Below are 26,690 nucleotides of genomic sequence, written 5' to 3'. Positions count from 1 at the left end.
CCCCAGAGTACAACGAGAGAGACTACGAACCATCTGACATGCCGCAAGCGGGATAAAGCGAGGTCAGAAGTAAAACACAGAGTAGGAAACAAAGTAAAACTTCATAAAGGTATTAAAGAAACAAAGCCCCCCCCCCCCCCCCCCCCGAGTGAAACGGGAGAGACTACGCACGTGCGCAGGCGCCACACAAAGCCCTACCCCCCCGCACCAGAGCAAAACGGGAGAAACTACGAACCGTCAGAGTAGGAAACAAAGTAAAACGTCATAAAGAGGTTAAAGAACAGGGACAAACACATGGAGAGCAGGTTACAGAACAATGCCCCCCTCCCCAGAGTAAAACGAGAGAGACTACGAACCGTCTGACATGCCGCAAGCGGGATAAAGCGAAGTCAGAAATAAAACACAGAGTAGGAAACAAAGTAAAACTTCATAAAGGGATTAAAGAACGAGGACGAACACATGGAGAGCGGGTTACAGATGATGAAAACTGGAATGCAACAGCTTCAAAAAAACCTAGGCACGAAACACATGCACACCGAGATACAGAATATAAAGGCAGAAACAACGACAGTTAAACGTCCACACCACACAGCGTAGGCGGACCCAGAAGGTGCAGGCGCCTACATCGGGCATCAGAACGCGCGGTGAAGTACAAAAGGTAAACGCGCCTACACAGCATGGTAAAACCCGACATAATACGGAAGGCGCAGGTGTCGCCGCCATATTGTGAGTGGCACTAATGCGTAGATCTAATGAATGTGGACGCCTACAACGCGCGTCTCAAACTGCATAAGCAAAGCAGGCATGGGTTCAACACGACACAGCTCGAGTGACCGAGATACAAACACGCGCCTGCCTGGATAAAATTAATGAACGCAAGTGCCTACAACGTGCGTCTGAAATGCCGCAAACCAGGCAGACACTGCTCCAAAAAGACAGAGCTCGACTAAACGGGATACGAAGTGAAACGGGAAACACTACAGAGTCCGCAGTGCTCCACAATGCACCGCATAATAGTTCGGAAAGAGCTTCGTATTAACAGTGGAGAGACCCACAGTGACACGGGCGAACGCTCCGTATTAAACATACGTCATCCTCACACGTCCAAACTATACAGCATAGGTGAATCACATTACAGTAATGCATTATTAACAGTACGATAAACATCACAGTATCGCAAACAAATGAAAATTATTACTCGAAAAAGGGAAAATATAATCACCACGGACCAGGTGTCATTGAAACAAAAGCAGAATAAAGCGAGGTCACAAATGAAAGACAGAGTAGAAAGCAAAGTAAAACGTCATAAACAGGTTAAACGAGTGGGCCAAACACATGGACAGCAGGTTACAGATAATGAAGACCGGAATTCAAAAGCTTCAAAAACAACAGCTCGACTGACAGAAATACAAACTGAAAACGGGAAACACTATGGGGTCCGCAGTACTCCTCAATGCACCGCATAATAGTACGGACGGGGCTCCGTATTAACAGTGGAGGGCCCCAGAGTGACACGGGCGAACGCTCCATATTAAACGTGCGTCATCCTCACACGTCTGCCCAGCGGGCACGGGTTCAAAACGCTGGGGGTAGGCGAGCGAAGCGAGCAGGGGGCGGAGCCCCCTTGTAACAAACTAGACCAACAAAAAAAAATCATGGGCTAAGCTATTAATTTCCAAATAGCTGATTTAGATGACTTCCCGGGTCCTCCCTGCATGGAGTTTGCATGTTCTCCCCGTGTCTGCGTGGGTTTCCTCCGGGCGCTCCGGTTTCCTCCCACAGTCCAAAGACATGCTGGTTAGGTGCATTGGCGATTCTAAATTGGCCCTAGTGTGTGCGTGTCTTTGTGTGTGTCCTGCGGTGGGTTGGCACCCTGCCTGGGATTGGTTCCTGCCTTGTGCCCTGTGTTGGCTGGGATTGGCTCCAGCAGACCCCCGTGACCCTGTGTTCGGATTCAGCGGGTTGGAAAATGGATGGATGGATGATTTAGATGATTAAGCAATAGCACAGACAACAAGACTGTAAAGAAAACAATCTGGTGATATAGTGTCAAAAAGTTACAATAGACATGGAGAAGCATGGTCCAGGTTTACCTGCTCCAGCTTAAAGATGTGCTGGTTGAAGTAGTACTGAAGCTGCTCATTGGCATAATTTATGCAGAACTGCTCAAAGCTATTGGTCTTGAAGTCCTCAAATCCAAAGATATCTAGGACCCCAATGGATAGGCACTGCAAGAAAAAAAATAGGTAAGAAAAATGTGAGGGAACATAAGATGGTACCTGTGAGCCCATTCACTATTACTGTCAGGTTGCCATGGCACCTATCTTACAGAAATAGACTCTTCCATGTCTCTCTTGTTGAGGAGAGCGTGGTTGATGCGCAACACAATCCAATCAAACAAGGCACTATACAGTGATTTTGCCATGGAGTCACGAGCCGTGACAGCCTAAAGAGGTGAAAAAAAAAAACAAACAGAGAAAGGAGAGTCAAAGTTATGAGATAGAAAAGGTAACGGACAGCTAGTTCCCTCTATTTCTTCTTTTCTCCTTCATTTTGCACCTCATTGAGGCTGTAGTGCAGGATCAGTTTCTCATTGACAGTGACAGTCTTCCTCTTGGTCAGTGCTTCCACCAGCAGTTCCTGTTTCACCTGCAAAGCAAAAAGATGGCAAAGTAAGCCTTTGTGGGCTTATCACAGAGTTTACAAAATAGCAGTGATAGTTTAGCCACGCACCCTTAAAAGCTCTGACAGGATGCTCAGCACCTCTGGAGGACCCACATCAAGTCCTTCATCTCGCCCTGTCGATTTTTTCTTATATGTTACATTCCCAAGGTACAATATGGCAGACAGCACTGAGAAAATCCTGTGCAGACAAAAGGTCCAAGCCCATATCAGAAAAAATTCAGTTATTTTCCAACACTTTACATGCCCAACACCAATTCCAAATTTAGCTGATCCCTACTGTCTTGTGGTGGCTGGGAGGAAGCCAACCATCTCCATGGCTTGTTTGAGCCGCTGAAATTCATGCCTATGGTCCTCACCATCTTCAATTTGAAAGTTCTCCTGTAAGAGCAGATTTGTTTAATTAGACAAACAGACAACAGTGCATCATATAAAGCAGAGAGACGAGCACACAAGGGCAAATACATATAACAGTAAAACTACATAAGTACATATACAGTGACAGAAGTCAGCATGTAGCTTCATCAGATACACTATTTTCCTTGGAATGACTGACGATATGTAGATTCACATACAAAGCACACAGGTGCACTTACATAAATGATTGAATAAAGGCAAAAGAAAAAACACTATTAGATGGGTACATAGTACACAGTCACTCAATCCTCCCTCCTAACTCCAGCTGCCAGTAATGTTATCCATTGCTACTTACAGTATGCATTTTCACAGCTATATTTTAAAACATGCATGGGATGCATTTTCTTTATTGAAATATGAAGTTTTTTCCCAAATTATTAACGTACTAGAAAAATGCATCACAGTCCTAAAATGCACAATGTCCCACAATCCTGTAACTATCAAGGAAGTAAATATTATCGCTTTACACTTTAAATTCTTTATAATTTTCAAAAAGCAGATTATAAAAATGTCTATTATAAATAATTTTACATTAGCAAAATGCCAAAAGGCATAATGAAACTACTGCATGCAGGAGTTTCAAAGAAAAAAATGTTTAAATTGCTGTCTAAACTGTATTCCTGGCCATATTAACTGTGAAGAGGGATGGGTAGCTTGAAACAAAGGTTGACAGATATGTATCAATTCTCTAATGATTGGCCTTTAGAAAAAAAAATTGGGCAGGTTAACGTTATCATTGTACAAATGAGTGACAGTTCCCAAACCCCCCTCTTAATTGTCCAACTTGCCCTTTTCTTGTTTTTTTGTCTGAGGTAGGGTGGAGGAGAAAGTGATTTTGGCTGAGGTTGAAGGCAGGAGGAAGATGGCATTTTGCCAGAGATTGGGTGTTATTTTGAAAGAAGCAGGAAGGAGGATGGAGCTTTACTGCAGGGAGCAGAGATGTTTTGTTGGAGAACAGATGTAATTTTGGCAGAGGGAGGATGTACTGGAATGGACATTGTATATTTGGCCAATTTACCACTACCATACAGCCCAATCACCTTGTGTTTTGGAAGGGAGAAAAAATAAAGAGACAGAGGGAGATGCATATTCCTTTATGAATAGAACACAGGTATCAATCCTATTTATGGACAATAGTGGGTGTTACCAAATAAACATGAGATTTAAAAAAAAGCCTAGAAATGATAGCACCAGGCAATGGATAGTCCCCCATGTTGCTACATGGTAGTGTGGAGCCCTGTCACAGTATGGTTAGAGTCAGGACATTCTGTTTTGAGACTCAACATTGTACATCTTTAGTAGGACCAACAGGAGGAGCTCCTCAATGAAGGTCTGAAGCCACTTGCATGTTAATCTGGGACCCTGAAATTAATTCACCAGGGTCGTGATTATTGAAGATAAAGATTTGGGATTCACGCTTTCAAAGTCTTTCAGGCACAGAAGAACATGTAATAGTCCAGAGCTTAAAATCTTTCTGGTTAACAGAAGCATTGACAAAGGCTTAACTAACAGGAGAAAGAAAGGCTATGGTGTGAATTAGACTAATTCATGGAAGATGGGCATAAAGAGTTAAAAGAGTAGCATGCGTAAATAGCACAACCACCCCATGTAGAAGAAAGGACTTGTTTTATGAATAATCAGATCATATGGGAAAGTAGGTATTTTATCTGTTTCACCCCTTTGTTGTCATTTCAGCTTCCTATTGAGTTTAATATTCCTTAATAAATACTTTGTGTATTTCTTTTTTGAATATTTTAGACCTTCACGTTTTTCTTTCGAGTTTGGAATAGACACCCACCCTACAATCCACACCACACAGGCTCAAAGTTTATATATCCAATTTCTGAACCCACTTTTTCCACCATAGCATCACGGGGAAGCGGTGCTTATCTAAGGTACACTTGGTGCAAGACTAGAATCAGACTTATAATTATAATCGGAAATAAACAAACACTAAACATTGTAAAGGTATGTGACCTCTTTATCAGTTGAGTTACAGTATATGTAAAATCTACAATGAAAATGTATGAAGTAGTATTCCTAAATAACAGGGTACATTGTTAATATAACCATGTCACAGTTACTCAACCCCTATAAAATATTGCTGTTTTAAAAACCTTCTGGTAGTTTATATGGCCTAAAATGGTCTTAAAACATCATTAATCCTTTGGGAACTGTGTAAATGATCCTTAATTTGCTTCAGCTGTGATGAAAAAATATACCCCACCCATGAAAGTGTTCAAGGTAAGTTGCAATCATGGTTAACACCGAGGAGCATTCACAAAAAGCTGGCTGAGACAAGACATGATGTCATTGCACCTGAAAGGAACCAAGTTTAAGAATATTTACCAAAACTGTAACATTCTAAGAGACACTATTGGGATGTGACAGTGTGGGGTGGTTCCATTTGTCTGTTGCATTAGGGAGCCTCTTGAACCCACCACTGTCAATAGTCATGAAACAGAGATCAGCCAGGCAGATGAGGACACATGCATCCAGAGAAGGGGTAGGTGCAAAAATGAACAAGTGCTTTTATTCAAATCAAATAAACAGTGTCCAAATAGTGCAGTACTCCAAAGGTCCACCATACATTCATAAATAATCCAATAAAAATGAAGTGTTCAGGGAAGGCTAAAACCAGTTCAATAAACAATCCTTTAAAATCAAGGTTAAAATCCACAGGCAGTAATCTGTCCTTTAAAACTCAGTCCCCGGTACGACCCTTTTAAAACTAATGCTTCTTCAGCTTACCTCTCACTAGGTCCCACAACAGAGGAGATGCCCACCTGACAGGTGTAGCAATCCATCTTCTTCAGGTTCAGGTCCCTACTTCTCCATGGCTCCCAGTAGGGCACCCCATATGAACCTCATCTAATCAAGGCTCGAGTCCCTGTGGCTATCTGTGGCCCCAACAGGGCTCCCCACCCAAGCCTCCCTGACTCCCACTGCCTTCCCTGGACTTCTATGGGAGCGAGCAACAAATTCTCCAGGTCTCAGAGTCGCTCTGCTGGAGCAATCCACTACAGCAGCCCAGAGCATCGGACTCCCACTCCCCAAGGGACTGTCCTACCAGCTGTCTGTCTTCTCTCTCACTCCACTTTGCTTGCGCCAGGCTCTCTCTGCCTGCTTCTCGCCATTCTTTAACCTTTATTCTTTTTTCCTCGTTCTTTCATCCATCTCTTCTTTGTTGTGCAGGCTTCTCTTATACTGCCTCTTTAATTGGGCACAGGTGCAATGAGCTGCTTCTTCCGCAGCACCATTGAGACACCTCTCTGATCCACTCACCTCTGCATGTGTGTAGCACCTCAATTATATATAATAATAATAAAAAAAACACCCTGTGCTACTGCAAAACACTTACAGGATGAGGTGATGGAAGGCCAGACAAGCATTTCAGTGGCAACTATTAGACGAACACTGAACAAAAAAGAACTTCATGGCTGGACTCCAAGACACATTGCACTCCTGACCACAATAAAAAGCACAGGTTGATCAGAATATGCCAAGAGGTATTTGGATAGGCCTGTAAACTTTTGAGAGACAATTCTATGGACTGATGAAACTAAACTAGAACTATTTGGACACATGAACCACAGTATGTCTGGAGTGAAAGAGGCCAGGCTTATGACTAGACGAGTATGATCCCTACTGTCAAGCACAGAGGTGGGTCACTGATCATGGGGGGAATGTTCTTCTGCTGCAGAACTGGAAATCCTGATCACATACCTGGCATCATGGATCCCCAGGAATATCAGGCCATTTTTAAAAATGTGATACCATCTGTTGGGAAATTGAACCTTGGTGATCAATGGACTCTCCACCAAGACAATGATCCCAAGCACACCTCCAAGTCAACCAAAGCTTGGTTAAGAAATATTTCCTGGAATGTTCAAGAGTGGCTCTCTCAGTGCACAGATATAAATCTCAGTGCACAGATATAAATCACATACAAAGTCTTTTGTGAGATTTAAAGGCAGCAGCAGAATCACAGATGTCATCAAACATCAATGAGCTGAAGACTTTTTGCATGTTAAGAATGGGATAAGATTCCAATAGAGAGGTGCAAGAAGCTAGTCAGCACTTATTTTATAACTGAGAAGTTATAAAGTAAGGCTAAAGGATTCCCCAAAATGTACTGAAATTGTGGGTTGAATAATAGTGCACGCATACATTTATGAAAATAATGACTTTTTCATTTGAACTCAAAGTTAAGTCAATTAATGCATATGTACCAATAAATATTTTGTTGTTTAATGAGGCTTTTTGTTGTACATTTTACTTAACCTTGACTCATTTCGTTATAATGTGTTTTGAAGTGAGGGCGTTGAACATTTCCAATTGTAACTGTAGATCAATAAATAAGTCTGAAAAAATGATAAAATATGTATTCTTTTGGAAATATTTTGAAAAGTATGGGGATTACATATATTTTTCAATATAACTTTCAGGATACTAACAATTTTTCATGTGCAATGAACACTGGTTCTCACTGATCAAAGTTACATAATAGCCATCAAAAATAAAACAAAATTCTATGTTGTTCCAAATCCTCATCCGCTTTTTGTATTGAGCTTTTTTTTTTTTTTTTTTTTTGCGCAGAGTTTCACTGCAACATGGGCTGGATTCACACTCTCTGCTATAATGCACGAGGAGATTATACTATACGAGAAGTAGAATGACGCAAAGTCTCTTGGACAAATAGAAGGACAAATATGACAGCACACCCTTGAATGTTTTGGTTTTCTTTAGGTCTTTCTACCCCTCTGCTCTCCTTCTAGATTCAAAACTGCATAGCACTTTGTTAAACTGAGTATTCATCTGGTATTAGGAATAAACTGCATACTTATTTTCTGTTCTTTGTAAAGCACTTACAAAGTATAATGATGAGCCAAACAAAGATCATTACAATGCAATCATTAACTACATTCGAGTTTTCAATTTATAGAACATGTAAAGACACACATTACCCCCTTTTTAAATATAACACAGAATAGCAAGAATATTACAGATTCTCACATTTGGCAGCATGGAGAGAAGTACATGTAATTATGCTTTTTTTTCTGTGCAAATTTTCCACAATTCCACTGTGCGTGACTTGTAAAGATAATACAATTTATGGCAAACCAGGTTGGGTAAACAAACAATATAAAATCTGCCTGTCTGAACTACTCATCAGGCTTCAAGGTCTACCCTTCCTATGAAGTGGACAAGATATCAGAGAGATGTTCAATCTTCAGTTTAAGAAGCTGGTGATTATCCAACACACATCTGATAAGGAAAAGTCTGTTCTAATTAACAGAAGACTGTAGCTTAAGCAAATGAAAACATAAGCTATCCAAAAATATGAACTGGCTATTTTGGAAAAAAAAAAGTGTACAATTACAAGACACATGATGCTTAGTTGTGCAGAGTAAGGTGAAAATTATTTTTGATTAAATTTTTAAAATTTACCTCTAATAAGGTTAAGGTTAGGAGCACACAACGATACAGGCAAGGGGAAATATTCAATATTTTACATAAGGATATTTTAGGCCTAATTAACACTAACTTAATTAATTGACAGCACATACATTTTTTGAACAGCCTGTTTATTTCTTCAATCAAGTATGGCTTTCATGTTGTACTAGCCAACCCGCGGCGTAGCATACGTCGCATAATTATGTATTGATGGGTGAACACTTCCTGAAAGACACAGTTGTCCAAATGGGGTGGGTTTGAGGATACGACTGTAGGTGAATGAAAAGATGGAACTCTGGAGATGGCAACATACAATTGTCCGTGACTGAAAACTGGAGGACCGCCATCGCGCCTCCACCTTCCAGAGCGAGGGACGGGGCTGGACGGCACTCGGGCGCGGAGGGCGGAACGGGGGGAGAGGGGAAGGATGCCCATTCCACCCCCCTCGCCATTCTAGTCTGCTGATTTCTTAGTCATCTCTTAGTCATCGTTCAGTACACACTGCCTGCTCATGTGCCCGCCCCCAACTCCTCACCCGAGTTGCTTTCGTCTGTGTACAGTCCACATGTACCTGTGAGTCACGTTGACTGTTCATTTTCCAAACACCGCCTCAGTCGCTTTCGACTCTGCTACAGTCCACATGCACCTCTGAGCCACGTTGACTTTTCATTGTTCTTTGCGGTTCCGGCTGCTTTTCTATATATAATCCACCAAGTCACCCGACCATGGTAGTAGCGAGGGTGGGTGTGTACAAAGGGCAGGGACTTAATCAGTACGAGCGTATGACCCGCACTTACTGGGAATTCCTCATTCGTGGGGAACAATTGCAAGCCCCGGTCTCCATCACGAATGGGGTTCAACGGCTTACCCATGCCTCTTGGCGCCAGGTAGACGCACGTTGATCTATTCAGTGTAGCGCGCGTGCAGTACCGGACATCCAAGGGCATCACAGATCTGTTATTGCTCAATCTCACGTGGCTGAAAGCCACTTGTCCCTCTAAGAAGTTGGACGCCGACTGCTCGGGGGTCGCGTAACTATTTAGCAGGAGGGAGTCTCGTTCGTTATCGGAATTAACCAGACAAATCGCTCCATCATCTAAGAACGGCCATGCACCACCACCCACAGAATCAAGAAAGAGCTATCAATCTGTCAATCCTCTCCGTGTCCGGGCCGGGTGAGGTTTCCCGTGTTGAGTCAAATTAAGCGAAAGGCTCCACACCTGGGGCCTCATGTATAAATGGTGCGTACGCACAGAAATGTTGCGTACTCCCGTTTCCACGCTCAAATCGCGATGTATAAAACCTAAACTTGGCGTAAAGCCACGCACATTTCCACTGTAACTCATACCTTGGCGTACGCAATTTCTCCGCTCGGTTTTGCAGACTGGCGGCACCCAGCGTCAAAGCAGTGCTACTGTTCCTGCGTGGACACCCTTTCTTTCTTAGCTCCACATTCCTGACGCGGCTTTATAAATACACTGAAACTAACTGCATATTGTTTATTAGTGTAACGCATCTGATTGTAATTAACCTGCAGCAATATAATGGTCCAGGGAATAGCCATAGTATTCCAAATACCATAACTGCTTTAGCATTGTAACTCTCACTGCATCTTCTTCTTCTTTCAGCTGCTCCCGTTGAGGGTTGCCACAGCAGATCATCTTTTTCCATATTACTCTCACTGTACCAGTCGGAGTACTTATATCACTGTATCTGAGTGAGGAGTCACAGCAGCAGCTGATCGGAAAGAGAAATATCGGTATACAGCATGAAGCAGACGCTGCCTGAGCCACGGCAAAACACTTTAGAGACTTCCCAGTACGGACTTCGCGGTTTAGAAAAGGTTTCATCCCAAGAACTATAAACGCACTCAATCAGTCCATCAAGTGCTCCTTGTAGAACTGTTTACTTATAAGTACAATTACCTCACTGTAAACTTGCACTACAGTTATAATATTGCACAACCTGCGCCACTTTATAAAGCGCGTATTTACATATGATGACGGTATTCATTTTTAAGATGAAATGCAGCAAAATATGTTGATTATATTATACAGATAAAACTTTAACTTCATTTAAATAATCTGTATTGTTAATAATTAAACATGTGAGGACACGGTGCCGCAGCGCTAGCTAGTTCAGGGATTGTTCCTGCATTGCGTTGTATTCTTACTGGTCCTGACGCGACACTGGAATGCTAGACGGATAGAATAATTAAACATGTACTACGAAGATATTTTAATGTTTCTTAAAAGTTTTGAAGAATCGGCATTTTAAGCTTATAGATGGCTTCACGTCTATATAGCTGATTGTGTGGCGATTGGGTTTTTGGAGAAAGAAAAGTAAGGACAGGAATTGGAGGTTAGTACGTTTGAAAGAGACAGTACTGCTGTGATAAATTATTTCATTGAAGGTCGCGCATGGCGCAGCAAGCCTCTTGCGTGAGATATGAACAAGCACTGCGCCACCGTGTTCCCATGTTTAATAACATGCTTTCATTCCTATCATTATGAAAAAGATATCACTTATACATCTCAGTATTTTAATTATTCAGAGAGCTGTAATATCACGAATGTAATGGATTATGTGTCCTGTCGGAGAAAGAGAAAGCCCATTTAAGAAGCAGGTAGTGATTCACACATGTAGAGCACATAGAAGATCAAATACAGAGCAAAGCATTTAATGTGCCACTTTAGTTACAATGGGATTTGAGAAACTAGTAAATTAAACGATTTTAAGATGAAGTTTATGATGTTCTACTTTAATGGCAAAATAAACTACATGATTAAAGTGGAAATTTCGAGATTAAAGTTGACATTTCGTGTTTTTTTCCCCACTGTGTGCCTATTTTTTTTGTCTGTACTCTAATAAGCTTTCATATGACACTCAGACGGTGGGCTACGACTCGCCTTTTAACGGCGACTTTGAAATGTGATTTCTTTTTTATTTCGGGCACTGTGCGACTTTGTGAATTTGAGCTTTCGAGTTTCTCCAATGCTCTGTCACTCGATCAACTTCCTTTTGTTGATTATACCACTGTTTAAACCAACAAATAGTACGTTTTTCCATTGCCTCCACTTGGTATTCACTGAAATTCTTATATTTCCCCCCATGCTTTTCCCATTGTCTTTTCACAGAAGGCTATTTATATTGATTTGCATATTCAAAGAGGCGTAATTCTGGGAGGAGTTGGGGCGGGCCAGAAGGCGCGTGCACGTACGTTACTTTTCACACTGATAGGGATTTATGTAGTGGAATGCTTTTGAGGGACAATAAATTTCAAATGCTGAATACATTTATGTTTGATTTCTAGCGTATTAGAAAAGGAACAGTTGAAATGTAAATTGTATTATCATCTTATTCTGTTTAGACATGTTAGTGATATGTAACGTGAAAGTTTGCGTGCGTAGATTCCTGCATCTGGATTTTTCTGTGCGTACGCACATTCCCGCTTTTGTGCTTACGCCATGTTATAGTGTGAGTTCTATGCACGGCGTTATACATGAGGCCCCTGGTGGTGCCCTTCCGTCATTCCTTTAAGTTTCAGCTTTGCAACCATACTCCCCCTGGAACCTGAAGACTTTGGTTACCCGGTTGGCTGCCCGGCAGGACATGGGAATAATGCCGCCGGATCGCCAGGCGGCATCGTTTATGGTTGGAACTATGACGGTATGTGATCGTCTTCAAACCTCCGACTTTCATTTTTGATTAATGAAAACATTCTTGGCAAATGCTTGAATTGTTGGCGGGCGTGGCTGTCGTGCGTGTGCCATGGTCGGCTGCTTAGTGAATTGTTGGCAGGTGTGGCTCTGTCTTGCATGCGTCTTGCTTGCCATGGACTTAGTGAATTCTTAAGAGTTGGTTGGCGTGGCTCTGGCTCTGTCTTGCGTGCTCCATGATGTCTTGCATGCCTTAGTGAATTATATATATAGATTTTAACTTTTGAAGCTGGGGGCATTTAAAAGAAGCTGGTTATGCCTTCAACAGAGCAAAATGTTGAAGAGACACCTTACTCCACTCTGTCCATCTGTACAAATGCTGGCTATAAAGCTCACTCCTAACAAAATTGTAATGAGAAAGGCAAAACACATCAGGCAGCTTAGTTTCTTTGGCAAGGAGCTGGCAGAATGCCTTTCATCACCACTTCTAGTGATGACTAACCAAAAACAGAAGTCTTTCACCAGTTTACTGCTTAAGGAAAGCATTAACAAAGCACAAAAAAAAATTCTCATTAGTACTGCAGATAAGAAACTACTTAATCACTGGGCACACTCATTTACACAGCCACAATTATTATTTGGGGGCATTTTAGAGTTACCAATCAAGAGAGAAAATCTGAGCACCATTAAAATATCTGTAATTGGTGATATAAGCATGAATATTTTGTGAGCATCTTAGAAGAAAACTGAGGAACCACATGTGTAAGTTATGGTTGTGTTGCAGTTCACAAGAGTGCAAGGGTTTCACTGGCAGCATGTTTTACAAAAAATACTGATAATTAAGAAACCATTCTACCCTAATGTAAATGGAATTCACGGTCTCTAAACAAACTACAAAAGTACTTTTTTTTGTCAGACTGACAGATAGGCACACAAAGATCAATGATTACAAGACTAAAAATGCAATGTTTTATAAATTATACATTTCAGAAAAATAAAGCTGTCTATTTCATTACAGGTAGGCTACAAAAATATACTCTCTGATACATTAACAAATTTCTCAAAACCACTTGATCCAATTCATGGATGGCAGAGCTAGAGACCACCCTTGCAGCAGGTAGGAATCCACCGTGAATGGGGCTTCAGTTTAAAATAGAGACCACGTGTGCACAGAGCCATACTACTACAGGACCAATTTGGACTTAAAATTAAACCTAAAAGCATGTATTTGGTGAAGTGGGAGGAAAAATTATGAGTAATTGGTGAAAAACTCACACAGACAAAAACTGTGCAGGATTTGAACTCAGGAAATAATCTGTGAGGAAGCCATGCAGACCTCTACACCACTGTGCCACCACACTTAAAACAGTTAAATACGCTGTGTGCTAAATAGGTTAATGAGTAAAGCAGCAAGGCAAAAAAAAAAAAAAAAATTCTTTCAATGTTAGAAGGCTTTTTTTATCTATTGAAAAAGAAATTCTAAAGGAATTCTGACTATATGACGGTAGTGGTGGGTAAAGGGGAGATTCTCCTTGAATTTAAAGGATACTGTATCAGGGGAGATTTCTATAAAATTTTCAAAATGGAAAGCTAGGTAGATTTACTTCCTTAATCAACAATAAAATCAAGTGACTGAAGATAGTTCCATTTTCACTGTTTGAGTGGTGTTTGTGTGTGCCCTGTTACACAAAACTATTGCATGTTTTAAAAATTACTTATTTTGATACTATATTTAGAAAACATATCGTCTTCCAACAATACTAAATCAAGAAGCTTAAATTTAAGAATTACTTGACAAAATATAAAGTGGTAAGCAATAAGCCTTAAGTATTGTACACCCTATGATTACAGGGCAGCGTCTTGCTGTTTCTGCATGTGGTACTACTCATACTGTATTTCTCACACAAGCACCAATACCAGACTTCCACCACTATGATCTTCTGTGCTCCACACTGGCTTTCCAGCTGCAAAAATCTGCTAAACTTCAGAGTTCCATGTACATATGTTCTTGTGTATTGCTTTAAAATGCATTACTACTTGCAACAGAATTGATTAATAAAAAAAAGAAAAAAAGATTCAGCCTAGATTTTCTACACATCCTACTGACTACTTTCATTTAACAGTAAAGTATCTAATCTCATTTTCTGAAGTGACCTTTCTGTTATATATGTAGCATTTCCCTGAAAGAGTTACATTTAAACATCATGCTTGTTTTACTACATATCACTAACATGTCTAAACAGAATAAGATAATAATACAATATACATTTTAACTGTTCCTTTTCTAATGCGTTAGAAATCAAACATAAATGTATTCAGCATTTGAAATTTATTGTCCCTCAAAAGCATGAAGGAGGGGTTATGTTGATGCCCACCCCAAACTCAAGATATCGCAGCACAAACAAGGCACCAACAAACATACCTACAGAAACTGTCATTTTTATTCTAGCATTAATAGCCAGCATAGGTGGGCTAAGAGCATATGAAAATGTAATATTTAATTCAGCCATCCATCCATCCATTATCCAACCCCGCTATTTCCTAACTACAGGGTCACAGGGGTCTGCTGGAGCCAATCCCAGCCAACACAGGGCGCAAGGCAGGAAACAAACCCCGGGCAGGGCAGCAGCCCACCGCAGTAATTCAGCCATGGGATCTAAATATAAAAATTAAAAATGTACCACTTTCCTAATTAAGAATGTTTACATTTTTACTTTAGAAAACAAAAAAATGAGGGAAAAAATTTAATTCAATCGAAAGCGCACAGTTCAAGATTACAGAAAATTGATGAACATTAAAAACCATAGTCTACACTTCACACCCATCTCTCACCATCTCCTGCCTTCCCAATGGAGGTTAAGATTAGACATTTCAGGGTCTCTGTTCTCCAACATGCCAAGACGCATACCAAAACACACAACACTGAGTTTCCCTCCAACAACAATGACTTATAAGTTTATGAATGTAACATACACTAATTATCATCAATACTCCTTACTAAGGCAGTCAAAGGATATAAATATAGATAGAAAAACACAAGAGACCTAGTAATAATAAGTAAACTAATACAACACCAAAAACAACAGAATCAAATAAGGTCTTGCTATTTAAAAGTTAAACTAAAATGTTCTTCATTTATAAATATTTAAATTAAATGCTCCACTCTTCAAACTTAAATTACAAAAAGACAATACCTATTAATTAATGTAGTAAAATGTAATGATGTTTAAACAAACGACTCACAGAACAGCATAAAAATATTATAATGGAAAACTGATAAAAAGAGGAAACAATTACAATCAAGGGAGCCAATAGGAAATATAAGAAGCCTATTATTAATATTGACCATTATATTAACTGAAAATTTGCACGGCATTAGAAGTGCCATTGTCTAGATCATTTAAATCTCCTTGGTAATAGATTAGCGACCAATGCTTACTTTAGCATGTTTATTTGCATTTCCTATTCAACTCCATTACTAGACCTTATTCATATTTGAAATACAGTGGGGCAAAAAAGTATTTAGTCAGCCACCAATTGTGCAAGTTATCCCACTTAAAAAGATGAGAGCGGCCAAGACCAAAGAGCTGTCAAAGGACACCAGAAACAAAATTGTAGACCTGCACCAGGCTGGGAAGGCTGAATCTGCAATAGGTAAGCAGCTTGGTGTGAAGAAATCAACTGTGGGAGCAATTATTAGAAAATGGAAGACATACAAGACCACTGATAATCTCCCTAAATCTGGGGCTTCACGCAAGATCTCACCCCGTGGGGTCAAAATGATCACAAGAACAGTGAGCAAAAATCCCAGAACCACACGGGGGGACCTAGTGAATGACCTACAGAGAGCTGGGACCAAAGTAACAAAGGCTACCATCAGTAACACACTGCGCCGCCAGGGACTCAAATCCTGCAGTGCCAGACGTGTCCCCCAGCTTAAGCCAGTACATGCGCAGGCCCTTCTGAAGTTTGCTAGAGAGCATTTGGATGATCCAGAAGAGGATTGGGAGAATGTCATATGGTCAGATGAAAAAAACTCTACTCGTCGTGTTTGGAGGAAAAAGAATGCTGAGTTGCATCCAAAGAACACCATACCTACTGTAAAGCATGGGGGTGGAAAAATCATGCTTTTGGGCTGTTTTTCTGCAAGGGACCAGGACGACTGATCCGTGTAAAGGAAAGAATGAATGGGGCCATGTATCGTCAGATTTTGAGTGAAAACCTCCTTCCATCAGCAAGGGCATTGAAGATGAAATGTGGCTGGGTCTTTCACATGACAATGATCCCAAACACACCACCCGGGTAACGAAGGAGTGGCTTCGTAAGAAGCATTTCAAGGTCCTGGAGTGGCCTAGCCAGTCTCCAGATCTCAACCCCATAGAAAATCTTTGGAGGGAGTTGAAATTCCGTGTTGCCCAGCGACAGCCCCAAAACATCACTGCTCTAGAGGAGATCTGCATGGAGGAATGGGCCAAAATACCAGCAACAGTGTGTGAAAACCTTGTGAAGACTTACAGAAAACGTTTGACCTCTGTCATTGCCAACAAAGGGTATATAACAAAGTATTGAGATGAACTTTTGTTATTGACCAAATACTTTTTTTCCACCATAATTTGCAAATAAATTCTTCAAAAATCAGACAATGTGATTTTCTGGATTTTTTTTTTCTCATTTTGTCTCTCATAGTTGAGGTATACCTATGATGAAAATTACAGGCCTCTCTCATCTTTTTAAGTGGGACAACTTGCACAATTGGTGGCTGACTAAATACTTTTTTGCCCCACTGTACATCAAGAAAGGAACTGACTTGCTTTTAGTGTGGAATTGCAAGGTGGTTTTTAGTCTGTGGGCTTCATGCTGTGTTCATAAAAAAGTCAAACCTAATTTTAAAGATTTTCTTTATATTGTATTACATAGAGCCCCTGGTTTCAGTGCTGCCAAACGCTAGTCTCTGTGCTCAGCTGTCATTTGAATCTACTACTCTGTCTCATGGTGGTCCTGCTATTAGAGTTTTGTCCAATTGGCCACATTTATCTCTTCTTTATCATCCACCTGCACCATTTCGAAGTCTCATTTTACACACATTGGGTCTGAGGTAACCGCTCCTACTCACTCACTAGCTCTTTGAGCCAGTCCATGCCAAGATCAAAACTGCCCTGGAACCACGTGCCAAGACTGATGGATTTTTTGATAAAGAGAGTGTTTTCTAGGCAAGTACTATCTTTCTCACCCCTCCACCCAGTTGAGCAGTTCAAACAGTGCGATTCTCTGCCTTGAACTCAGATTTAGTACGCCACCGTTACAATATTTTTAGTTTTAAGTGAACTTGTTGGTACGTTATGTTTAGAACAGTTTTAGAAATTGGCAGATTAAAACAAAGGAATATAAAATGTCAATGAATATCAATAAAAAATACACATATGTAACATTTCATGTTAGTATATTAAAAAACAGCAGGAAAGTACATTTTGAATATAGTCACCAATATTCAGTTACCTTAGTCATTTCATAAAAAAATAAATACAGGAATATGCTGAATGCGGGAGTAGAACTGTGCTTAATGTTATCAAAATTGGATCCCAACACTGACAATAAAAACTGTATAAAACAAAATGAGACTTAGTGCCATCAAGCGGAATCAGCCTTCAAAATGAGTTATTTTCCTCTTTTTCCACATTAATTTATATGTAATGTTTGTGACTTTACCTAATTCTTTTTATCTGAATGCACATGTAATTGAATATTTGTGTGTATTAAAATTATGGGAATTGTAAACTAATTTTTATTCCTCAAACCACACTACTGTTTTTACATTAAATTACTTATTTGAAGAGTCTTTGACATACATGAGAAAAACTTAAAGACAAATAACCACACAAAAACCTATCAGTATTCCCTTGTTATCTTCAAATGCAATATTTTGGGAAGTGGTGGGAGTTAGATACACCACTTTTATTTGTGACTACTAAAAGAGCAGTACTTAATTTAACGGTGAAAAAATGGTGGTACTTCAAAATATTTCAATTCCTGCATATGGTCCAACAACAAAAAAGGTTACGTACCCCAGCATAGACATATCACATGACATTTGATTATATATGCATCAACAGTTTGCTGTAGTTAAAAATTTAGTTCGATTTAAAGGGTATTTACAGGATTTATACAAAAAATCACTTAGTGTGACTACTGATAGCAGTAATCAAGAGGTCATGCTCTGCTATGCAGCTTTGACTTTATATTAGTGGGGGGCGGGGCACTGACAAGACAGAACAACATTTAGGGGGCCCTTTACTTGAAATCTGGGAACTTCTGGAAAAGCACATTTTCTTATTCCCAAAGTTTATGAAATTTAATGACAGAAGTCCTTTATGAACATTTATCAGGTAAGGGATAGATATGCTATTTCAACCTTCAGTTTATAGAAATAAGGTCACAGAGAAAGAATTATAACCAATTTCATAAGCTTTCCAAATTTCAACTCAACTTTCGCTACCTGGTTTAACATTTTTAAATGTTTGTCATTTCAAGTCATTTGTCATTACAATTTTGTTTATTATTTTTGTAACAGACAACAGAAATCTCAAGGTAAATTGTTTGCCTACATCCAAACATAATATATTGTGGGTCATTGCTGGCGCTTTGCCGATGAATACCAGTTTCAGAGAAATACTGTATTGGATCATTATAATCTTTTAATAATGCAGCCATGTGATTGCTTTTAGTGTAGCCAAAATACTAGGTACATGTTTAGTCATTGTAGCATAAAGTATCTTCAAGCCATTCTTCACACATTTCTACATAAGTGTGGGATGAGGCAAAGTCAGAAGCCAGGCTGTTAAAAGAGGACGAGACCTTTACCTGCATTCTAGTAGAATAAGGGATGGTACTTGTCTTATGTTGTGCTTAAAAAACTAATAAGATTGTTACTACTGTATTGAATAAATACTATTTTTAAAAATGTTATGTATAGCAGCGAGATTTACTTACTTCAGTGGGCAAGAATACTGGTATGTAATTGTTTTGCCATTAGTAGTGGTTGTTAAATGAGTACAAGAAAAAAAAATTCAATTTAAAATTAATTGCTCTCAAGTTAAAACTGAATCAGTAAACTAACTAAGTTGCACAGAATGTTTCTTTATTTTAAGACAGAGGAGTTTGCAAATTTGGCAATGCTTTTAATGGGAAATTTATCACTTTTTTTAAAGTGATTATAGGGTGCTGTGTTTAGGATATCTCAAAAAAATGAACTGTCCCAGAACTTTTCATGGGAGGCAAGTTGCTTCATGCAGACGGACAGACAGTTACTCCCGATACTACTATGCAACACTATTATTTTCTTGGATGACCATCTGATATGTTTGGATTCACATTTGATTTCTAGGAAAAACATTTTTTTTATTTCTCATTTGATAGCTTTCTGCCCAACAATATGCAACTGGTCTTTTCTTTTTTAAATGGCGTTTGCCCTGTGGAGATTTGTTGTGATTCAGTTCCAACTAACCTCTCAACTTCAAAAACATAATAGCATATTTTTAAACATCACTAAAAAGTAGGGTGCAGCTAGGAGGCTGATTCATGCCTCAATGCAAAGGTGAACTTTAAATCCTTCATGTTCACAATCTGACCTAATCAAAGGAAACACAGACAAGCATGTACTTCCTACTCTGAAAAGTGCTCCTTATAACAGTCAAGTAAATAATTGTTATTACTTGCCTACTAAGTAAACCCTTTAGCCAAGGATTTCAAGATTAAAAAACAAATTAAAAACAGCAGGAAAATACAGAGTTCTTTCTGTCTCTTCAGGCTTTTTAAAAGGAAAGCACTAGAGCTTTAGTCCTACTGTAAATGCAGAGGCTAGACAAAAAATAGCTGCCTAACAAAACCTCAGTTGAATTAAAGTTAATAAGGGGGGCAAGGATTCAGATATTCTGAACTAAGTAAAACAGAAAAAGAATCATCCCAAAATGTGGTACACTGCCATGAGGCACTTCATGCCAATGAATTGGATGGCATTATACTTCACAAGCACCATATACTTTTATTCAAAGGATTTGCCATGCCCAGATCACTACCCAACAGTATGCACTGTACATGCCACAGAAGTAAAGAGAGGGATATGTAGAGCATATGTAGAGCGATCTTTAAATAACATGTAACACATTTAATAATACATTTTGCTTCTTTAACATCATTGCACATGGACTGGACAAATGAAAGTTGTGTAAGTTTCATAATTTATCATGAGGTGTATCATCTTCAGCTGATGTAAAGTACCTTGTGCAGTTATGAACAATTAACCACCACAAGTTGTAAACTATAATAAAATCTATTAGACTATAAGTGCCCATGAATTCAACAATGTGCCATATAAAAGTACAGTAATTCCTCCTCGATCGCGAGGGTTGCGTTCCAGAACCCCCCGCGAAAGGTGAAAATCCGCCAAGTAAAAACCATATGTTCATATGGTTATTTTTATATATTTTAAGCCCTTATAAACTCTCCCACACTATTATAAACATTTCCCACACAATTATACAGCATAAACCCTTTGTATTCTCTTAGATACCACATATGTTACAGCCATTATAATAGACAGGCCACCAGCAATAAATACGTACAATGCAAGAACAATTGTATACAGTAAAGTGTGTACAGTGACACTAAACTATGTACATTTAATAAGTACTGTACACAGAAAATTAATCATGGTTACTCACCAACAATGACATGACGACTTCTCCGATAATGAGGAGTTTAGTTTTACTGCACAACAAAGGGGAGCATTACAGCTCTTCTAAAGGAGCCTCTTCAGGCGACTGTGTAGCACTGCCGTTGTTCTTCTTCTGGCAGTCTTCAATCCAAATCCCTAAAGCAGATTCCATCCAGACTACCGCCTTATTACATCCACTTACAACTCGTTTTGCACCCTGGTTAAAGGACACTGCAGCCGTAGATCTTATATTCTTTTCCTCCTTTTTAAATAAAACGAATCGTGGACTCATTGATGCCGCTGTGGTGTCCTGCAGCAGTGTAGCTGTTCCCTTCCTTCAACATATCCAAAACTTTTACCTTTTCGGCAATCGTTAGCATCTTCCGTTGGTGCTTCGGCACCGCCCCTGAAGCAGTAGCAGGAGCACATTGATGCTGAATGAGCGAGACGAGACTTCCTGGTTAACGCAGCGGAATCGAATTCGGTGCTCTGTCACTGAGCCAATCAGCACACAGGAACTTAACTGCGTGCTCTGATTGGGTAGCTTCTCAGCCATCCGCCAATAGCGTCCCTTGTATGAAATCAACTGAGCAAACCAACTGAGGAAGCATGTACCAGAAGTAAAAAGACCCATTGTCCGCAGAAACCCGCGAAGCAGCGAAAAATCCACGTTATATATTTAGATTTGCTTACATATAAAATCCGCGATAGAGTGAAGCCGCAAAAGTCGAAGCGCGATATAGCGAGGGATTACTGTATATACAATTTCCTGTATTTGGCATGGCTGTGTTTGAGCCTGGCTATGTTCAATCAGTTGACTCTAAATTAATTGGGCTGATACCTAATGCATCATGGCACCTACTGTCTTGTCAGGAAAAAAGGGACATCATCATAAAAACCTGATAATAAGGGAGAGAGAAGGGGGACAAGATCAAATGCCTGGCATGGTTAACATGGTAAAACTCACCTGTCTGAGGTAGAAGTAGTCTTCAGGCCGGAGCAGCTTAAATTCCATGTGCTCCTCTTCTGAAGATCCAAGCAGCAGGTAGTAAAACGCATGGTAATTCCTGAGAAGTGCACAGGGAACAATCAGTTTGCATTGTTTGTACTGTACTATCTAAACCTTATTCAATTTCTGGTATGCCTCCCGACAAACACCCAGAGAAGGGGCATGACAGGTTTAATTTCTCACAGATGACAGACGAATGGCTAAATAAATAGCAACAAGTACAGTGCATTTCCGTTCCCAACAAAGCTTTTCAGTTTCAGCTTAATGGTCTGGCAAGTGGCTGGAAATCACATCTTACTCAGTTCCAGCAATTTAGAATAGTATAATGACAGAAAGACAGGAAATCTAACCAACCCAAAGACGGGAAGGATGAGAATTGACATAAGCTAGTGGAAAGTGTTAAGATGTTTTGTTGTTTTTTTATATATATATATATATATATATATATATATATATATATATATATATATAAACACAAGTAATGGATTCCAAGCTCAGCAATGACTAACTAGCTAGCCTTTGGAAAGTTATTTAAACCGTCAATGCTGAAACACAGAACTGTGGAAGAAACTATAGAACATGCAAAGTATTTTCTAAAAAGACGAACTATTGTCATACCATCTACATTTGAATAGTGAGGGAATTTTGCATGTTCAGAAGATTGGTGACTGAAAGGAATTAGGAGGTGTGAAGATGTTGTGACAATAAGAATTTTGCGAGTAGGAAGATATCGCGACAGAATTAAAGATGGCTTACAGTTTTCACTGTGAAAAAGAGCACATTTCAACAGAATGGAAAAAGGGAAGGGAAGAGCTAAAAGCATGCATAGTTACTCAAAAACATTGCACAATATGTTGAATACAGTGAAGGAATCATCATGTTTTAAGGAGGAGTAAAAAAAAAAAAAAAAAGATTATTTAATGGAACTTTTAGTCCATTATAGCAGCAGTTCATGCTTGTATATCTGTCTTTCCATTTTCTAACTTGTAATCAGTTCTGGCTTAAGAGAAAGCTAGAACCTAACCCAGCAGAAGTGGGCACATGGCAGGACCCAAAACTGAAGAGAATGCCACTCGAGCACACTCTCACACTTACTCATATAGGAATAACTTACAGTTGAAAATTAAACACACCTGCATGTCTTTGGGATATGGGAGGAAAACGCACACAAATACGGTGTTTAAGTGGACACTCCATACAAGCAATGACAATTAACCTCCCCTAAATGTTTTTGGAAAGTGGGGACAAAACCCACGGTTTGAACTAGGAAACTCCATACAGACAGCAGTAGTGCTTTACTTGTGGAAAGTAAAACTCCAGACACATTTCAAAACAGGTGGCTACCTCTAAACATGAAGCTTTTCTGTAATGGTGACAAAATGAACCGTACTATATGTTCATTATAAAATATGATTTATTTGTCAGTGTTTAAGAACTTCCACATTGGCCAGACTTTTATGTAGCTCAACTCAGAATGCTGCTTTGAAGCAGATGGCAAGCCACTCTAATGATAGAACTTGTGTGCTAATAGCAGTGCAAAAAGAGAAACATGCAGTTGTGGGGATGCTAAAACAGCTTATTTCAGTACTAAAAGGTAATTACAAAACATTAAATTTGTGGTGCTTCTTGGGTTTTTGAGGGCAATGTAATGTTCATAAGTACAACATCTAAAATTACCAAAAGCAAGTAGGTCTCATATTTGAATAGCATGGAAGTGACTGTAATGCAGCTTCAGTGAAGGATGGCCTGATTATTACACTTAAAGTTATCAGGCCTGCATTTCATGTACTTCTGGATAGGTACAGGAACTAGCAATAGCAAATATCTCATAACTTACTGTATACGTAATACCTTGAAAACAGAACAAACGCTGCTTTTGCAAGAAGTCTGAAATGACTGATTGAGCTTCAATAAAATCTGATATCACAAATGCAGCTTTTAAAGTGGGGAAAAATGTAAATATCAGTAGTTTGTAACATTTGAAATTTCAATTTTACTTGTCCATTAAATTTTACTTAGTTAGTTCTTTGGTCAGTATTGATTTTCTGCATTATCTATTTTACAATTAGTGAACAGAAAATATCAGTAAGTATATATGCACAAAGTCTATGATGATTTCATTTCTTTTAAGACCCACACTAAACCTCAAACCTGTAAAAAAAAATAAATAAATTAAAAAAAAAAAAAAAAATCACATCATTTACAGCTTCATAGAGGAAATCACAAATCATAAATAGTGAAATTCAGGCCCTAGCAGGCAAAATGTTGGGGGTACATCACTACTGAATCATTCTTTGAGGATTAATTGAAGAACCTTTTGAAAAGGTGAGTGGAGTGAGCACTATACAAGTCAAGTGACCAGATTAAGGAGTAGCAGGCAAAATGTTGGGGGTACATCGCTACTGAATTATTCTTTGAGGATTAATTGAAGAACCTTATGAAAAGGTGAGTGGAGTGAGCACTATACAAGTCAAGTGACCAGATTAAGGAGTAACATGCCAAACTGCCACCTATAGGTGCTAAGAAGAGCCCAACTATCACTTATGGTCATCATAGTGTCCCCTACCTTTCATTCTTCTCCCGAGATACTAATCGAGACTTTTCCAGCAAATACTTCTCCACAACCGCTCTGCCAGAAGGAAATATCTTGTTAGATAGATGTTCAGTATAATACAAAACTGGGTCAAAGTACCAAGCCTTCCCTACTTACCCTCGGACAATGCCGCTTTCCAGGTAGTTGACTTGAATAAACTTTCCAAAGCGACTGGAATTGTTGTTGTGTGCGGTCTTTGCATTGCCAAAAGCCTGGGTGAAGCAGACAAAAAGATGTGAATGAACTAAAAGGCAAACTGCAGGATAAGTGGGATATTACTTTCCAATAATGGTATTCTGTCTGCCTCTAGTACATTTATTGCATGCTCCAGCCTGGGTTGTCAGGTGTGAATGGTCATCTGATGATCCCGAGGCCCATGTTTCCTATTGAATAACCCTGGCATCAGTGCTGCTTCTGTAGAGCCACACAATGCCCTTTTTGTAAGAGCAAAAAAAAAAAAAAACACACACACACACACACACATACACACAAAGCCTTCAGTAACTTGAGCAGCACAGTTGAAAATGAGGGTAAGGGACTGTTGGGTAGGGAGACAATGCTCTTCCTCTTCTTCCTCCATCTCAAATATCATTATATCTTTCAAGTACCAAGGAAAGCATAATACAATGACATTGATGCACAAGCACTTACTTAAAATAAACTCACATAAAGTATGGTGTCATGATTCTCTCTGCCTCTGATTTGTTAGAAATCTAAAGTAGAACAAGTACAGAAGGCCAAATCAGCTTCCGTACAACTTTTCACACACATTACCTAGTAAGTGATTATCATCACACAAAGAAAGACACAATAAAGTCAACCACTTTTTCTTTACATATTCAAATAATTGTCATTTTATATTGCTTTAAAATTTCCAAGCACATTTCTCTTCAACAATGCCCACATTACAGCACTACCATATGTAGTGAATGGCCGGATGAAGTATAGTTGTGTGCAGTTAAGAAGGGGACGAGCAGTGGGCCCACAATCTATATTCACTTGAATTACTGATGAAGGGGTACTCTTACTTATCAAAGTGGTACAACCCTGGCCTGACTAAAGTACGCATAAGTGGAGTCATTTAAATATTATGCACAGGATATGTAGCCATTCTACTTTTTTTTTTTTCTTCAAACAAAACTTGATATCACTTCCTAACTGTTAGGAGCCAAACATCCAGACACTCAATCTACATTTATTCTTGTCTACAGCAGCCTCTACATTCAGCGTCATCAAACTCTTTGCCACCAAGTCTCTCCAACTAACGTTCTGTATTCCTCTTAATCCTCTTCCTTACAATAAAACTGGTCAACAAGCATTTTGCTACTGGGATTCATTCACCTGTACTTTAACAAATTTCACTTGCTGACTTCAAATCTGAAAACCGTTTTCGTCCAGCACGACCCGTTTTTTAGTTATGATGTTCCAGGTCTTGGACAACTAGGGTGACTGGACAGTAAAGGCGATGTATTTCAGCATTTAAGAAATAAGTTTGGTCTCGAGAAAAGTGAAGCCAAAATTAAGGAAATCCGTGAACTGATGCTTGACGATGAGTTCAAAAAGAAACTGAAGCCAACTGAATCAGCACCCTCATTCGTGCAGGTTGTCCAGAATCTTCTTGACAAGCACAGGGCAGAGAATTACGCTGAGCTTGTGGAGAACCTACTGAAAGTATATTAGCTTACGGGAGCCAGAATGTCACTGAAGATGCATTTTTTACATTCTCATCTCGACTTTTTTCCACCAAACCTAAGCGGTCAGAGGTGAGCACGGGGAAAGATTTCATCAAGATACAAAGATGATGGAAAAATGATATCGGGGAAAATTCACACCAAGCATGATGGGTGAGTACTGTTGGTTCTTGCAAAGAGAGACGGATGTGCAGCACAAGCGCAAAAGTGAGGGCCTCCAACATTTTTGGGCATAGTGACCTCACTTTTATATTGAGGTAAATTGACATAAATATGCTTTAATGTGTCTCTGGTATTGTCTTCTGGTTTGTTTTCAGAATAGACACATCAAAACAATTTTGGTGGGACATAATCCAAACTACAGATATCGTGTTGATATATTATATTGATATCCAAAAGTGTCAAAATGTCAATAATGTATACAGTGGAACCTCGGTTCACGAACGTCTCAGTACACATACAACTCGGTTTA

General features: G+C 39.4%; 1 protein-coding gene across 9 annotated transcripts in view; it reads right to left on the bottom strand.

Moving 5' to 3' along the window:
* Positions 1-26,690, bottom strand: part of LOC114662690 (unconventional myosin-IXb) — a 99,545-nt gene that overhangs the window by 34,075 nt on the left and 38,780 nt on the right. For all 9 annotated transcript variants that reach the window (XM_051935099.1, XM_051935102.1, XM_028816309.2 and 6 more), the window contains exons 3-10: positions 24,645-24,739; positions 24,501-24,563; positions 21,893-21,992; positions 2,963-3,063; positions 2,734-2,863; positions 2,560-2,649; positions 2,330-2,446; positions 2,094-2,228 (exon numbers count right to left, since the gene is read on the bottom strand). In XM_051935099.1, coding sequence (XP_051791059.1) covers positions 2,094-2,228; positions 2,330-2,446; positions 2,560-2,649; positions 2,734-2,863; positions 2,963-3,063; positions 21,893-21,992; positions 24,501-24,563; positions 24,645-24,739 — 831 coding nt within the window. The remainder of the gene's footprint in view (positions 1-2,093; positions 2,229-2,329; positions 2,447-2,559; positions 2,650-2,733; positions 2,864-2,962; positions 3,064-21,892; positions 21,993-24,500; positions 24,564-24,644; positions 24,740-26,690) is intronic.

Source organism: Erpetoichthys calabaricus, chromosome 12, assembly GCF_900747795.2.
Source record: "Erpetoichthys calabaricus chromosome 12, fErpCal1.3, whole genome shotgun sequence".
In the NCBI taxonomy this organism is placed as follows: Eukaryota; Metazoa; Chordata; class Cladistia; order Polypteriformes; family Polypteridae; genus Erpetoichthys; species Erpetoichthys calabaricus.
Note: the sequence above shows the minus strand (reverse complement) of the source record. Positions and strands in the feature narration are given on the sequence as shown.